General features: G+C 41.2%; 1 protein-coding gene across 1 annotated transcript in view; it reads left to right on the forward strand.

Annotated features, from left to right (window-relative positions):
• Positions 1–375: 375 nt before the first annotated feature.
• rars1 (arginyl-tRNA synthetase 1) overlaps positions 376–16,071 on the forward strand; it is a 31,166-nt gene continuing 15,470 nt past the window's right edge. Inside the window, exons 1-11 of the mRNA XM_028595157.1 lie at positions 376–647; positions 3,988–4,122; positions 5,119–5,310; positions 6,904–7,012; positions 7,273–7,373; positions 8,242–8,363; positions 9,054–9,174; positions 9,858–9,987; positions 11,905–12,009; positions 12,655–12,833; positions 13,268–13,377. Coding sequence (XP_028450958.1) covers positions 405–647; positions 3,988–4,122; positions 5,119–5,310; positions 6,904–7,012; positions 7,273–7,373; positions 8,242–8,363; positions 9,054–9,174; positions 9,858–9,987; positions 11,905–12,009; positions 12,655–12,833; positions 13,268–13,377 — 1,547 coding nt within the window. The 5' untranslated portion in view covers positions 376–404. The remainder of the gene's footprint in view (positions 648–3,987; positions 4,123–5,118; positions 5,311–6,903; positions 7,013–7,272; positions 7,374–8,241; positions 8,364–9,053; positions 9,175–9,857; positions 9,988–11,904; positions 12,010–12,654; positions 12,834–13,267; positions 13,378–16,071) is intronic.

Genomic DNA, 16,071 nt, shown 5'->3' on the forward strand with positions numbered 1-16,071 from the left:
AGTAATTTGTAGACGGCCCTAAGCACTCGTCTTACTGCCTGCAGCAGCAACAACAACAGAGAGCAGAAGCCAGCAGGCAAGTGTTCATAAACTTCTGGTGTACTTACAAACTTTCCAATCCATCGTTTTATGAGTACATAATCTGTTTGTACTAGTGTAGACGTTTGGTATCATTTCGGGCATTATTAGTGGGGTCATTTACCAGATACAAACGTGGGTCCATTAGCCCCTGCGCTAAGCTATTCAGCTGATAACGCTACTCTACGCTAACTCGCCCAATGTCAGACCCAGGTGAAAAAAGCTTCTCGGGGGGTGTTTTGCTCGAGGTCATTGTGCAAAGGACCCTAGGGTGAAATTACTCCGAACCATCACTTTAAGTGAAGGCGAACGGCCTGTGGTAGTCTATGGTTGTTACCACACACAGAAGGTGGCGCTGTCGCACTTTGACGGTGGTTAGCGACCCGCCAAACGAAGAAGAAGAATCCAGTACCGGAAGTATACTCGAAAGTTGTGGACTTCTTCCTGCTGTCGCTGTTTGTTTCATCAGCCACGAGAGTCTTCGTCCAGCCGACAGAGAAGCCTCCCTCGGGTGTTTCAGAAAGATGGGAGACCCTATAACCGAGTACACGACCCGACTACAGCAACAGGTATCCGGCCGGCTTGTGGGCAACGTTAGCCGACGTTAGCTAGCAGGCTAAATGTGTATGTGTGTGTGTGTGCAACCGGTGACAGTCAGATAACTACAAACCGGTCGAACTTCATTTCACAAACGGCCAATTTAATGTGTTTTCGCTTTACAGTAAAATAACTACAAGACCGAACAAAATAAAGTCTGCCGAGGAGTTAGCTAGTCCCCACTCTTAAATTCGGCTAACTGTCCTTACACCGAACACACTTATTTTATTTAAAATAACGTTAACGTTACGTCGACAATCATCTCTGTTAGCTATGCTAAGTGACAGCGAGTCCCCGAGTGTGTGTTTATCACTACAGAGCATTGTATCGTTACTTTAATGTCTCATAACTACGGAAGTCGTGGTTGTAATTCATGATTTTTAGAAAGTTTCTCATTATTTTAAGATACAAAGTCATTATTGTGTGATACAAAATCATTATTTTTTGAGATACGAAGTCATTATTTTGAGATACACAGTCATTATTTTTGAGATATTGAATGCTATAACTTAAATAAAACTGAAAGGTAAGCTACATGTCACAGGTACACCAAGCTGAAGTTTACATGCTGATGAGATGACGGTTTTGTGTTAATTGTGTTCGGGACCCTCTAGTGGTCCTGAACGGGATCCTGGGTGGTTCCTATGCAAGATAAAGCCTAGTTTCATCATCTAGAACAGGGAGAGGGGTCAAACTCAATTTCACTAAGGGCCACACTGGAAATGACGATCACAATAAGGGCCAGGCATGTTGAGTTTATTGACAAAAAAGTTAATTAACTTTGTATTATTGCATGTCTCATATAGCTTTCTCCCATACAGTTTGGTCGACATAAAACCCTAAAAAAAAAGGCTGCACAAACGTTTCTTAGCCATCATAGAATTAAGCAAGTCATGAAAATCAAATTTTTTTAAAAGCAGCTGCCACCCAGCCGACTCACAACAACCTGTTTCACAGCCTGAATATTAAAAAAAGCTTCTGTGGGGAATTTTGAGTCTCAAAGTGGGCAAATCTGTCAAATTCTGCACGGCAGTGTCGCATAATTACAGTATAAAAAACAGTTTCCTGATTTTCTTTGCTGTGGTGCACAACTAGTCGGGCCAAAATGAGCTGGGAACCTAAATTGAAATGCGGACCGGATCAAAATTTGCAAAGGGCCGGATTTGGCCCCCGGGCCTTGAGTTTGACACGTGATCTAGAATAAGATATTACTTTATGGCTGCCTATTGTTGATTAATCTGTCTACTACGTTCTAGACAGATAACAGCCTAAAACCCAAAAATATTTTGTTAATAATCACTTATGTCAAGTCAAGGCAGCACATCTTCACATTTGAGAATCTGGATCATGGGAATGCTTTTCAATTGAAGTTAAAGAAAATCTAAAATTGTCATGATATCATGGGCGAGTTTAAAGTCCACATTCATTTTAGGGAGTATTGGTATTCACGTCATTGTAATTTGAATGTTTGTTTGCACCATTTTCTGGCAATGAGCCAGCTTTTGGTTTCATTCTGATACTCAACTTCAGGCTCTATACAATTCTTTGTGGCCTAATTTATTATCAGTGGGGGTTTTTTCTGGAGGGAAAGCAGTGGTGGTTTAATACATTTAAACCCAGCTTTGTAGGCTAAATGTTAATGATTCAGAATAAGCCTGGATGATATGAAGAAAATCAAATATCACGATATTTTTGACCAAATAATCAATGTCGATATTGTAGGGTTTATGATTGGTGCTTTCACAAAGTATTACCGCAATGAGAGTTTTGATAGATAATCACAAGTCATGTGGATATAGTGACTAAGTGGGTAAAGGCAAATAATAGAACAGCTAGAACAGTCTGGTAAGAAAATGACATCACTTCATTTTAATGCAACCTTTAAAACCAGGAACAGACACCACTTATACGTGTCATATTACCATATCACGATATCCAAAGTTTAAGACTTAGATTCAACTTTTATTGTCATTGCACGTGTAGCAAGTACATAGCAACTAAATGTAGTTAATGTCTAACCAGAAGTGCTTTATGCAATGATTAAATAACCTATTAACCCTCATGTTGTCCTCGGGTCAAATTTGGCCCATTTTTAAAGTTATTTTTTTATCATAAATGTAGGTTTCTTTCAACCAAATTGCCCAAAAATAACATGGGTGGTTCCATACAACGTTCTTCACAAGTCAAATTAAAGATCAGTTTCAGTTTATTTCGTTACATTTTGGGAGTTTTATTCAATATTGTAGCATATTTCTGCTTTTTAAACTCAAAAATGAGGTTTATTGACCATGAATTACAAGAATAAGTGTGAAACTAGTGTTTATAATTTGGTGTTAGTGGTGTGTATATACTGGTGGGAAAAAAGCGTAAAAAACGGCAAAGTGACAATCAGTATAGTATGTACAGTTGTATACATGTCTGTGTAATATCGATATATATTGCCCAGCCCTAATTCAGATTTACAGTTTTAAAAATCACAGAAAGTATATCAAAAACATAAGAAATATTGTATGAAAAATTATCAAAGTGCACTTTGTAATGATTAATCTTTAGTGTTTGTCTCTAAAAAAAATAACAGTCCATTTCCTGGGTGAAACATTGCCACTTGCGGCTTTGTCACAGTCTGATTTGTGAAACATAAGCAATGATCGTTGGCACAGAACAACTACAGCTGCTGTGAAAGCGATTATTTACTTTATTGGGTCTCTGATAAGAAATCCTAGCCTGGCTGACACCAGACCCTTCTCAGTTGTAACTGAGAGGGGGTCTGGGAAAAGTTAATTGACAGTTCGCCTCTGGGCGCATTGAATAGTTCAACCAATCAGACCAACGATCCGGGTGACGCTGCGCTTCGGTAGCCGTCATGTTGAACGTAAACAAAAAGCTGCTCGCCGTCGCTGCGCTATCGTCGTCGCGTAAAGCCCGCCGTCGATTTTGGGGACATTGGAAATGAGCTTGAATGGGCTCTTCGCCAGACTGACTTGCAGAGCAAATCTCAAATTTGCCGGAAGTTGGTCAGGGTTTACCCAGGCTACAGAAATCCTGTTGTGCACTGTTGTTTATCTCCTTATCTAAGACAGGTGTTTTAGAGTCAGACATTGTGGTTTTTGGACCAGTCCAATATGACCGTCGGTTGAAATAAACCTTGTGTTGAAAGAAAACTTGTTTAATTTGTTATGAATCTATTTTGATGCGTTTTCCCGTAACTTTTGTGATTTTACATATGTTTCAAAAATATCAAAATTCATAATCGATATCGCAATATCACATTTTGTCAACCCTAATGTACATGTTGTTGTTAATGTTTTACAGGAGCGGGAGATCCGGAGTCTCTCTGCTGAGATTGAGAGTCTTAAAAACCCCCAGAACCTGAGCCCGTCTCCCCGCCTGGACGAGCTGCGGGACGAAAACACCAAGCTGAAGTACCGCCTCAACATCCTGAAGAGGGTGAGTGACACAGCAGGAGTACACCGGGCGGGGGGCGGGCGGGGGTGCTGCAGCTGTGGCTGACTGCTTTGACTCGAAAGAAAAAGCTTCTAAAAATAACAAATAAAAAAGGAGGTCCGAGTCAGTTTCTGAGCCAAAGCTGCAGTTGTTAAGTTAGGTTGCAGGTCGGACTCTATAAAATGAACTGCCCTTCCGAATATCAGTCCATCTGACCTCCAAATTCTGTCACCAAAATGGGAGGTAGAGAAAAGCCAGTCTCTGCACTTTTAGATAAACAGAAGAACATAAAGTTATGCCATCAGGGTCCATACATCAAAACAGAACCGAGGTAAAAAGTCCACACAGCTTAAGAAAAAAAAAAAAACAAGTCAACAGTAAGATATGTTAATAGACAAATATGTGATTTTTCCATTCCAGTACGTAGCCACGGCGTAGAGTTTACGCAGAAGTATAAATTAAGCTTTATAGTGATTGTAAGGTCTGGTGCCTTGGATTCAAACAAAGTTTATGATCGATGCATAACAGAAACAAGTAAACTGATGCCATCATTTTGTCTCGTGTGAACGTAGGTTTTATTGTAGCGCAAAGTCCGACTGTAAACGTTATCGCAACATATTCAGTAAATAATGTGAACGCTTTCCTCATTTTTATTTTTATATTCTTTGAGGGACAATGTTTAACAGCATTATTTGATAATGGGCATATCATTTTATTTTATTGTTTTGCATATTGAACTGTTGCAAATATGAGTCAACGCAATTGCAAAATACAGTTAAACATTTTCCAAACCACTCCTGCAGCATTCATTTACTCCTCAGCTGTCCATCTGCACAGCATGTTTGTCCCAGCAGTCACCATCTTGCCAAAATATGGCTGAAAAGATTATGTTGCACTTCATCAAAGCTCCCGTGTCCTTGCCCGTGTTTTCCCCATGCATCATCGTCATCATCATCGTGATGTCAATGACAGCGAAGCTAATGTGCTGTGTGTCCTCAGGGCCTGCAGGAGGAGAGGACGACTCACTGCGGCAAATCCATGATGAACATCAACCTACGGCTCCAGGAGATTTTCGGCGAGGCCATCCGGGCTTCCTGCCCCGAGCTGGACAACCCGCCGCTGTCGGTCGCGCCCAACCAGCAGGCCAAGTTCGGAGACTACCAGTGCAACAGTGCCATGGCCATGGCCCAGGTTAGACTGCCAAGTCTGTCTGTGGATCATAGAAAAAAGAAAAAGACCTCTTTGACTGCGGTTATATGAAAGGTGGATTATAAATCCTAAAATGGTTCAAAATTGAGCAAAAGTGCTCATATTATGCTGTTTGGCTTTTTCCCTTTCCTTTATTGTGTATATATTTTTGGGCACGTTATAGGTTTACAAATTGAAAAAGCCCAAAGTCTCCCCCAAAGGGACTTACCATCTCCAACAGAAAACACTGTTCCCTAACTGCTCCAAACAGCTCTATTGTAGTCCAGCCTTTACTTCAGAGACAAACGTGGTCACTTTGGAACACACGTTATAATGCTCGCCTAGCTGCTAGCATGGCACGCCCTCATACTCTGCTTCTGACTGGCTAGTAGTCCTTACCTAGGTACTGTCAGGGCACGCCCTCATACTCTGCTTCTGACTGGCTAGTAGTCCTTACCTAGCTACTGTCAGGGCACGCCCTCATACTCTGCTTCTGACTGGCTAGTAGTCCTCACCTAGGTACTGTCAGGGCACGCCCTCATACTCTGCTTCTGACTGGCTAGTAGTCCTTACCTAGCTACTGAGCATGTGCGACTCTCAACAAAGATGGAACAGAAGTGGGATGTCTCACTCTGTAGCTAAAACAGAGAGCTCAACACACAGGGTGAAAAGAAGAGCTGCAGCAATGTGCAGTACAACAAATATATGGTGTTTTTAGAAAATTAAACTACGTAAAACTATTCTGGTACAACCTCTAGATACAATTATGAACCTGAAAATGAGCATAATATGAGCACTTTAAAATGTCTTGAATTATTTAAATTCCTAGCCTTTATTTTCTTGTAGTGTGTAAATAAATACCAACTTTAAGAATGACAGTCGGGTTTTAAAAATATGGTTATTTTAGTCCTAAGTAATTTCTTTTCAGTAATAAAAAAAAGACCTGTCCTCAGAAAGGTCCTGTTTTTAACTAGGGCTGGGTTAAAATAATCGGTTCTCCAATTAAAATCGATTTTTGTTTGAGTGATCTGAAATCAAACTGTGGTTAATGTAAACATTAGCCTGGTGCATTATAAAAAATATTTGAGGGTTGCTTCTCGTGTGTACAATTTACAGCAGAAGTTCTCTGTGAATCTATTTTTATATCCAAGCAAAATTGGTGTTGTAATTTAAATTTCTCTAACCTGAATCGGAAAATGTGACTGTTTTGAATCGATTCGGGAAATCAGTGGCGATACCCAGCCCTGTTTTTATAATAGGAAGGTTTTTTTTTTAGGAATCTGATTATATTTCAAACCTTTTTTATTGTAATATTTAATTATTATTGTTCTGTGGTGGCCAACTGCTGGAACATCACAACCACTGCAGGTTTCATCACAACCACTGCAGGTTTCATCACAAATCACTGCAGGTTTCATCACAAATCACTGCAGGTTTCATCACAAATCACTGCAGGTTTCATCACAAATTCAATACATCACATTTTAAAATTAAGCCTGCAGGAAAAAAAAGCTTATTTCTCGGAAGATTAGAATTAGTCCTTTTTGTATACAGCACAGAGTAAGCCAAACCATGTCTGACTTTGTCGTGTTCCAGATGCTGAAAGCAAGAGGAATGAAAATCAACCCGAGGGAAATCGCTGAGAAGATCATCCAGAATCTTCCGGACAACGAACTCATCCAGAAAACTGAAATCGCAGGACCAGGTACGGAGACCAAAACATCTGGCTGTGATTCATCTGGGTGACTTTTCTTAGATTTTTGGACCCAGCATTGGAGAGCGATTTCCTATATGCACAATGGTTAATTTTAAGCTCTTCAGATGTTCAGTCAGCGGATGTGTCCGTGTCGGATGTGTGACCACAGTCCTAACTGGAAGCATCTCCAGTAATGGTCTGTATTCTCACAGCAGCATGAGCTGCGAGTCCGTCTTCATCGTCCCCTCTGCCATCTTTTGTGTCCCCAGGGTTTATCAACATCCATCTGAAGAGGACGATTGTGTCCAAACTGTTGAGCAACCTGCTGATCAATGGCGTGCAGCCCCCCCCACTGGCCTCCCCGAAGAGGGTACGTCCCACTCTTTTATTTATTTATTTATTATTTATTTTATTACATTTATATAGCGCTTTATCATAGACACTCAAAGCGCATTTGGGGGGAGGAGGGGGGGACTGCTCTCTAACACCACTAATGTGTAGCACCCACCTGGGTGATGCACGGCAGCCATACAACACCTTACGACGGCAGACGCCATAACACTCAACACACATTTTTCTACATGTTTGATACTTACTGTACGGTGTGGGAGAAAAACTGCCATGCTAGTTTAATAAAACATTCGGACATGCTGGTCTTTATATCAAAGTGTTGTGAGTAGGGCTGAACGATACGAGGCACATATGCGATGACGTTGAATATCGCGATAACGATATTACTAGCGATAAACGGATATTAAATTGTGCTCAGTTCTGCATTTCTGCTGCTCTTAGTATTCTGCTAATTACAACCAATCGCTTGTTGAATTTAAAACAAATCAAAGGAAATCATTTCCAAAATGTTTTCATTGAACAAACTAAACTTTGAATTGAATATAAAAGGCACCACTTAAAAAAAGAATGACGGTTACTTTTCTATGTGCAGTTTTCAGCTGATATTTTCTTACAACTCACACGAAATCTGAGTGTCTATAGTGATGTGTTGTAGCCTTTTGCGATGTGTATATTGCGCAAGTTGATATTGTGATGGAGATAAAAAAAAAAAACGATATATTGTGCAGCCCTAGTTGTGAGTTGTCCCATCTGCTGCACCACATCCCTCCACACTAAAAAACAAAGAAATCAAAAACCAGATTGTCAGTAGCCAAGTTTAGTAATTGTCTGTGTGTGTGTCTCTGTGTGTGTGTGTGTCTGTCTGTCTGTGTCTCTGTGTGTGTCAGGTGGTGGTGGATTTCTCCTCTCCCAACATTGCCAAAGAGATGCACGTGGGCCACCTGCGCTCCACCATCATCGGGGAGAGCATGTGTCGGCTGTTTGAGTTCCTGGGCTACGACGTCGTCAGGTCAGTCTCAGTCGCTGTTCAATAAAGCCCTGCTGCTTCTGAAACAGCAAGGCTGACCTCGCTCTCCTCCACTACAGATTATTAAAAAGTCTACAGCCACAGTAATATCTTTTGAGGCCGTAGTGGTATTATTACACACCAGAGAACTAAACCGTTACATGGATGAAAAATGGAGAGACATGTTTTTATTTAGGGTAAGTCATGCTGTTACCTAAATTAATCCTCTGCACGGTAGCAATGTTAGGACATTTCATACTCACTTTTGATTTGGAGTTAAATTCTTATGTTAGCATATTAGAATGCAAAGGTAATAATTAGTTTGTAGCATGTAACATTCATTCATTTATCATGCTAACATGCTAAGACTTTAGCCTTTAGACTTCAGTCGTTTTCATAAAAAGCTGTTGAGTTTTCATGATAATTTCTCTTGTATCAACGTGTTAAAGGTGAACATTTGACATGATTGTGGTGTGAGATAAATAGTCAGGTGATATTTATTGGGAGACCCTAAATATCCACCAAATAGCATGACAATCTGGCCAGTAATTAAGATGTCCGACTCAGTACCAACGAGTTGGATAGACGAAGGCGCCGACAGTCTTCTCCATTCTTTGGTCTTTCTCGCAGGGTAAAAAGTCCTTAAACAAGTCTGTGGTATTTAGTTTTGACACTGCTCATGGCTTTTCTCAGGTTGAACCATGTGGGGGACTGGGGGACCCAGTTTGGGATGCTGATTGCCCACCTGCAGGATAAGTTTCCCGACTACCAAACCAGCTCCCCGCCCATTGGTGACCTGCAGGCCTTCTACAAAGTCAGTTAGAACCCCATCTGTTTCTGTCTCTCTGTTTTCCACTGCTGCTCGCTGTCTGAATCCTCAGGGAACAATAGAAAGTGTTGGCAAAGTATCTGAATGGACACGTGACAACGGCCTTAAACTTGAAGTACTCCTTTAAGGTTTAACACGAGTCCCACTCTGGAGAAAAGAAGGGGAACTGAAAGAATCGATTTTAGGTGCGTTGCCAAGAAATACTGCAAATTGCTTCTGGTAGCATATCATGTACTGTTAAGTGTTCCTGCAGTTTTATCCATCACCTGTCATACTTTGTATTACTGGTAGATGGCACAGCATGAAGCAAAAGTTCACAGGTGGGAACGTTTTTTTTATAAATAATTAAAGTAACTGAACAACGAAAGAAACTTTAAGTTTTGACAGTTAATGTCACTTATTTAAAAAAAAAAAAAAAAAAAAAGAACTTTCAATGTCAGTGGATGCCAGGATATGGAAGAGCGTTACGTGCCTGCAGTGTAGTGCACTTTTATGGCACACTTTGCATGTGTATATTTGTGAGAATACTGCATATGTATCGACACAGAGCATTACCTGTTCTTGCTGCTGTTGTCTTTACACCTCATTTACTTCCTTCATCATCCACCCAGACTTTTCTTTTTGTCTCTCTCATTTCGTCCTTTTCTCTGTGCCCATCTCCGTCCCAGGAGTCGAAGAAGCGCTTTGACGAGGAGGAGGACTTTAAGAAGCGAGCGTATCAGTGTGTCGTCAGACTGCAGAGCAAAGAGCCCGACTTCATTAAAGCCTGGAACCTCATCTGTGATGTTTCCAGGAGAGGTAGCCTGCACATCAGTGTGTCTGTTCATGAGACTATAGCTGTGTTTCATTCACGGCTCCCTATATAGTGTTTTATTAAATAGCGAACTATAGAGCGAATGACCAAATGAGATTTCGGACTCGTTGCGCCAGTAGATGCGGCGGTTATTTGTGTAAACAAACCGGAACAAAAAATACTTCTAATACGTCCCTGAAACAAACTGAGCACTCAGGAGGATGGTAAAAGGTTGCATATATGTTGCATGTTCAAGTTTAGAAACGACAGCCCGCTCCATTTTTCCTTTTCAGTTTCGTTGGTCCTTTTCAGTTTCGTTGGTCCTTCTGCTTCTTCTTCTCCGTGAAAACACAGCCGCGTTGCATTGTGGGTATACGGGAGTAAAATGTAGGGTACATCGTCTGTACACTCAAATTAGCGGTGCATTGTGGGACTTTAATACGGGACTATATAGTGAATGAAATTAACCGCTGAGAATTCGATCACCGCAACAAAATGGCGAACACACCATATAGTGCACTATTTCCGTGATGGGGAACGGTTTGGAACGCAGCTTATGCTATTAAAAATTAAGCGATTGCTAGGTATTTCCAGACTGAGCTGTTTTGACTTATTTTGAGTAAGGTGGGACATTCTTACTTTCTTTAGTGGGGCTTGTTAACCCAGAGTGGGTCACATCTTTGAAGAGTTGTTGAAAAGCATTCTGGGTAATGACAGCAAGGCAGGGCAAGGTAAAAAGGCTCCATTACTAGGGTTGGTTATCCCCACTGATTTCCTGAATCGTTTCGATTCCGATTCATATGCTACGTTCAGGCTGCAGGCAAAAGTGGCCCAAATCGGGGGGGTCAAGTGACCAGTTCAGACTTCTTCAGAAATAGTGTGAACACTCAAATTTTGCCCAGATCAGATTTTTTTCAAATCAGATTTAAACCACTTCTATATATGTGGCCCCGAATCAGACCCAGTTCTGATTTTGTTTTCTTTTTTTCTCGATGCGGCCACAGTGTGAACAACCAAGGCGGATTTGATGAGACTTTTACCTCATTCTACATCGACATTTGGCACAATTATGCTCCGGCGGCAGTTAGCCCGAGACACAGACAGTAACATTAAAAACTTGACTAGGCCTACACAATGGAGAACAGTGATGGAGCAAATCACTGGAGGGTGAGGGAGGTGTTAGACCTAATCAGTGTTATGCTCATTAATGTTAAAGCTGGCATTACACAAACTTTTTGAAATAAAATCAAAAATGCTTACTTCCTCCATAACCTCCCTAACTTTAGTGGAACAGCATGCTGCATCTGATGTCATTGTCATTGTTCTTTAGCGCTTTCGGGTCAGTTTGAAACCGCAAACAGTTCACACTGGAATCTGATATAGGCCACATTTTAAAAAGGTCATGTGAACAGCCAAAAGAAAAATCTGAGCAAAAAATCTGAATTAAGCCTTAAGACTCGCGGTCCATAAGGTCCCGATTCGATTACATCTCAATTTCCAAAGCAGTTACATTAATGTACTTTTTATTTAACATGAACACACAATAAAGTGCAGCTCTACAGACTCTACAGTCATTGAGTGTTGAGTGACATTTCATCAACAACTTGAGGGGACCCCCTTTTAAAAAAAAAAAAAAAAAAAAAAAAAAAAAAACTTACCGACAAGCTAGCATGGTTGATACCAATGGATTCCTTAGGTCTTTTAGTTTCTTATGATACAAACAAAGATGGATTTTATGAATCGATATTGGACCATTTTTTTTCCTAAACACGCCAACAACACCCCAAATTAACTTTTGTGACTTTACATTCTGTCAGCTTGTGTCCATTCAGTTGTCCAGTTCTATCTAGCTTTGTTTTCTTTTCTTTTTTAACAGATTGGTCTCAAAACTAATACCCAAGTGGCAATTGTGTGTGTTTCAGAGTTTCAGAAGGTTTACGACTGCCTGGACATCCAGATTGTCGAGAGAGGAGAGTCCTTCTACCAGGACATGATGACAAAGGTGGTGAAGGAGTTCGAGGACAAAGGTCAGTGTGCAGCAGGTCTGAGGTCACAGCAGGATAGCTGGACTCTGGTGTTTTCACTCTAAGACTTTTCTCAGGCAATAATCAGAGAAAACGTTCATTTTTTCTTCCCCCATTATGATTCATTTTTGATCTGCTTCAGATTAAAAAAGGTCTTTTTGTGGGTCTCAGTTTGAGTCTGTGTTGTGCCTCTGTACATGTCCAAGCCGTGCCTTTTATCTGCTGGGGTTATTAAAGGCTTTGCACCAATAATACTTCAAACAAAGCCCTCAACATGCAATGCGTTTGAAATTGTAGTCTGCTGTATCGTTTTGTGACCACCAGGGGGCAATACGGTCTCATAAATGTCTTCTTCCAACAGTCCCTTTCTAATTTTTTTTTGGTGTTGTCTAATTTCTTCTTCTCCCCCCCCTTTTTCTGCACTTTTTTTATTCCCCATTTCGCTCATCATCTTCTCTTTCTCGTTTTTCCCCCTCCAATCATACCTAAATTTTTACTCTCTTGCTCTCATAAAACCATCATCTTGATCATTTTCCCTTCTCTCATTTCAATCCAACTGTCTCCCCCCCCCTCCTCCCTTGTGTACCCTTCTCACCTATCCATCCATCCATCTTTTAGTTTAATTGTGTTTCTTTCCTCTCTCCTCAGGCTTGGTGGAGCTGGACGAGGGTCGCAAGATTGTCTTCGCCCCGGGCCAGTCCATCCCCCTCACCGTCGTCAAGTCGGACGGCGGCTACACCTACGACACGTCAGACCTCGCGGCCCTGCACCACCGACTCTTCACCGAGAAAGCCGACATCATCATCTACGTCACAGACAGCGGACAGGTGGGTAGAGACAGAGACAGTTGAGGTAGAAGGAGGATGACAGAGTGTACAGATGAAGCTGGACAGGAAAACAAGGGGCAAATAAATAAATAGCAAAGGTGGGAATCTAAAATATCTAATGGGGAGCAGAGCAACCTTTTGTTTCACAGCAATTTCATTGTGTTCAATTGTGTTTAACTATATTCGTGGGGTCCAAAAGCCGGGGAATACAGTATACTTGTGGGGTCTGCACAGCCTTGTGGGCCCCAAAATGCTGGACCCCACAAGGTTGAAGAGTTGGTTTTAGGATTAGGGATGGGTTAGGGTGAGGGTTACGGTTAGGCATTCAGTTGTGATGGTTAGGGTAAGGGGCTAGGGAATGCATTATGTCAATGATGGTCCCCACAAAGACGGTGAAACAAACACATGTGTGTGTGTGTTTCTTCTCCTTTTAGGCCACACACTTCCAGGTGGTGTTTGCTGCGGCTCAGATGATTGGCTGGTACAACCCCCAGGTGACCCGGGTGGAGCACGCAGGCTTTGGCGTGGTGCTGGGGGAGGACAAGTGAGTTTCAAACACACTCAGAGCCAACTCTTTGTGACACTGGCTTGTGCCGTGTGTCAGTCTTTATGCTAAGCTAATTGTCTCCTGGCTATATTTAAGATTTGTAATTGGGATTTCGAAAGATCTTCTTAAGATCTGACTACATACTAATTAGGGCTGCACCATTAATCGCAATTGTGTCAAAATCACAACATGGACTTGTGCAATATCCAAATCGCTGTTGGGGGGGCGCAATATTTGTTAAAGGCAAAATATGTGTCGACCCATTCTAAATGAAGTATTGTGGTGCTGCAGAGACGTCCCGGCCTACAATTCCTTTCCTACAGAAAAAATCTTTGTTTGGTGCAGATCCTCACAAATATCACACTATAATCCTTTTAATTTCTTTTTAATTTTCAATGAAATTGAGAACAATGCTACAAAAATGATCATTCCCTCCAATATCGTGAATCATATCTCAATCGCAAAATGAGTACAAATAATTTGATATTTTCCTCATCTCGTGCAGCCCGATTAAGTGTATTTCCTAAACTGTCCCAAAATAAAGCTGGCATTACGGAATTGAAACTAGTTTTAGTATCAATTTTATCGATATCGCAATATGGACTAGTGCTATATCCACATTGCAGAGGGGTGCAATATTTGAGGCAAAAAATATGTCAAACCATTCTGGATTTAGTATTGTGGTGCTGCAGAGACGTCTGGGCCAGCAAGTCGTATCCAACAGACTTAAAAAAAAATCTTTCTTTAGTACAGATCCTTGCAAAAATCACATTATAATCATTTACAGTTTTTAAATTGTAATCTTTTTCAATGAGAATAAGGATACAATAATGATCATTCCTTCCAATATAGTGACTCATATCGCAATGCCAGTCAAAATAATTGCAATTCGATATTGTTCTAGTATCGTGCAGCCCTAATTCAAACGACACATGCTTTTCACATCAATCCCCAAATCAGTCAGTTAAGACTGGTGGAAGTTGAGTGGTTAAATGTGGAGCCTCTGTGGCAGTAAAACGCCCGACTCTGACAGTGTTTACACTGGGAGCGTTTAAAGGACTGAGTGTTGTAGCTCCACACAGACTAATAACCGTTTTAATAACCAGCGATTCAAATCCCCGTCACCCGAGCAACAACAACCAGCATCTGCTCCGAAGGCTGAGACTTCACCTCCACCACACTTTAATCATCTGGATGTCCTTCACTGCGTCTTTATCACCACTGCTTCATGTTTTTATTGCATTTATTGTCATACATAAACAAAAAAAAGCTGAATTTTACTACATGACTACATTGTTTACAAATAAAAAGTATACAGCTGCTGCTCCACAAACGGTACAGTGAGTGTTTGAGCGCGGACGCGGAGCTGTTATTACGCAGTGTGTGAGGTGTGGGAGGGAACTGAAAAGTTCTGCAGTAGGTGGACAACAGCAATTAAAAGTTGGATGTTGGAACAACATGAGATGGAGTTTGAGACCTGCTTTCAGCTTAAAGCTACAGTGCGTAGTTTCTGTCGCCCCCCCATGAGGAATTCTAAGTAATGATAACAAAACTGTCGGCGCGTCCACATGATACAAGCCTTCGTAATCACACACTCCCCACCCTTCTCCACACAGTGGCTAGTAGCCAAGGAGGACACGGAGGATTAAAAAAAGATGGACTCTTCAGAAGAGGTCATTATCTTCACTCGAGTTTCTGCGCGGGAAAGTCGCCGGACGCCACAATCTTCTGAACATAGTCATACTGAGAGATACAGAGAGAGTTGCAGCAACTCATTTGGCAATGGCTTGAATGGAACTGATGTTCATTAATATCAAAAAGTTACGCACTAAAGCTTTAAACGCCAAATAAACATTGATAGACCAAGCCACCTAAAAAAAAAAAAAAAATACCAACAATCACAATAAAGCAGCAAACATTTCTCAAAATTAATAAATAAAGTTTAATTCCAGCTTCTTAAATGTGAATATTTTCTAGTTTCTTCTCTCCTCTGTGACCGTAAACTGAATATCTTTGAGTTGTGGACAAAACAAGACGTTGGAGGACGTCCTCTCGGGCTTTTGGGAAACACTGATCCACATTTTAGAGACCAAACAACTGATTGATTTAATCGAGAAAATAATCTACAGTGAAAATAATCGTTTGTTGCAGCCCTACATCACAATCCGGCTTTGTTGTCCCGGTTAATGCATTTGTACTTACGGAGTGTATATACTGTACATCCCCCTGTGTATTATTTATTCCCTTTTATAATAAGCAGTGATTACTGGTGTGCAGGCGATATAATAGGAACGCTATTTGTCACGTTGTTGTTTTTTTCCCCCTAATCAATCGTCCAGAGAAGAAGAGCCAAGCCCAGGCAGGAGGTTGATGTTACGCTTCGCAGAGGCCGTAACTAAGTGCTGCTAAACGCCCCACAGTAACCTGAGTGGGCGTGAATTGGACCCACAATGGCTGCGCTACTCCAAACTCCATTAGAAATTGATCATGCTGTTTTCATAATTGCTCATCCAGACAATAAGAGCAGCCACGGGGGGAGATGTTATAGCTGCAAGTAAAGAGAGGGGGAAAAAAAACCAGGGTTATTAAATGTTTGGCTCATGTTCTACTTGTAACGCTCCTCTGATTTGGTTGATTGTACAAAACGTATCGCCCCGAGGTGTCGGCTAGCAGAAGTCATTTACTAGTTTG

The sequence above is a fragment of the Perca flavescens genome, chromosome 13, assembly GCF_004354835.1.
Source record: "Perca flavescens isolate YP-PL-M2 chromosome 13, PFLA_1.0, whole genome shotgun sequence".
NCBI classification, from domain to species: domain Eukaryota; kingdom Metazoa; phylum Chordata; class Actinopteri; order Perciformes; family Percidae; genus Perca; species Perca flavescens.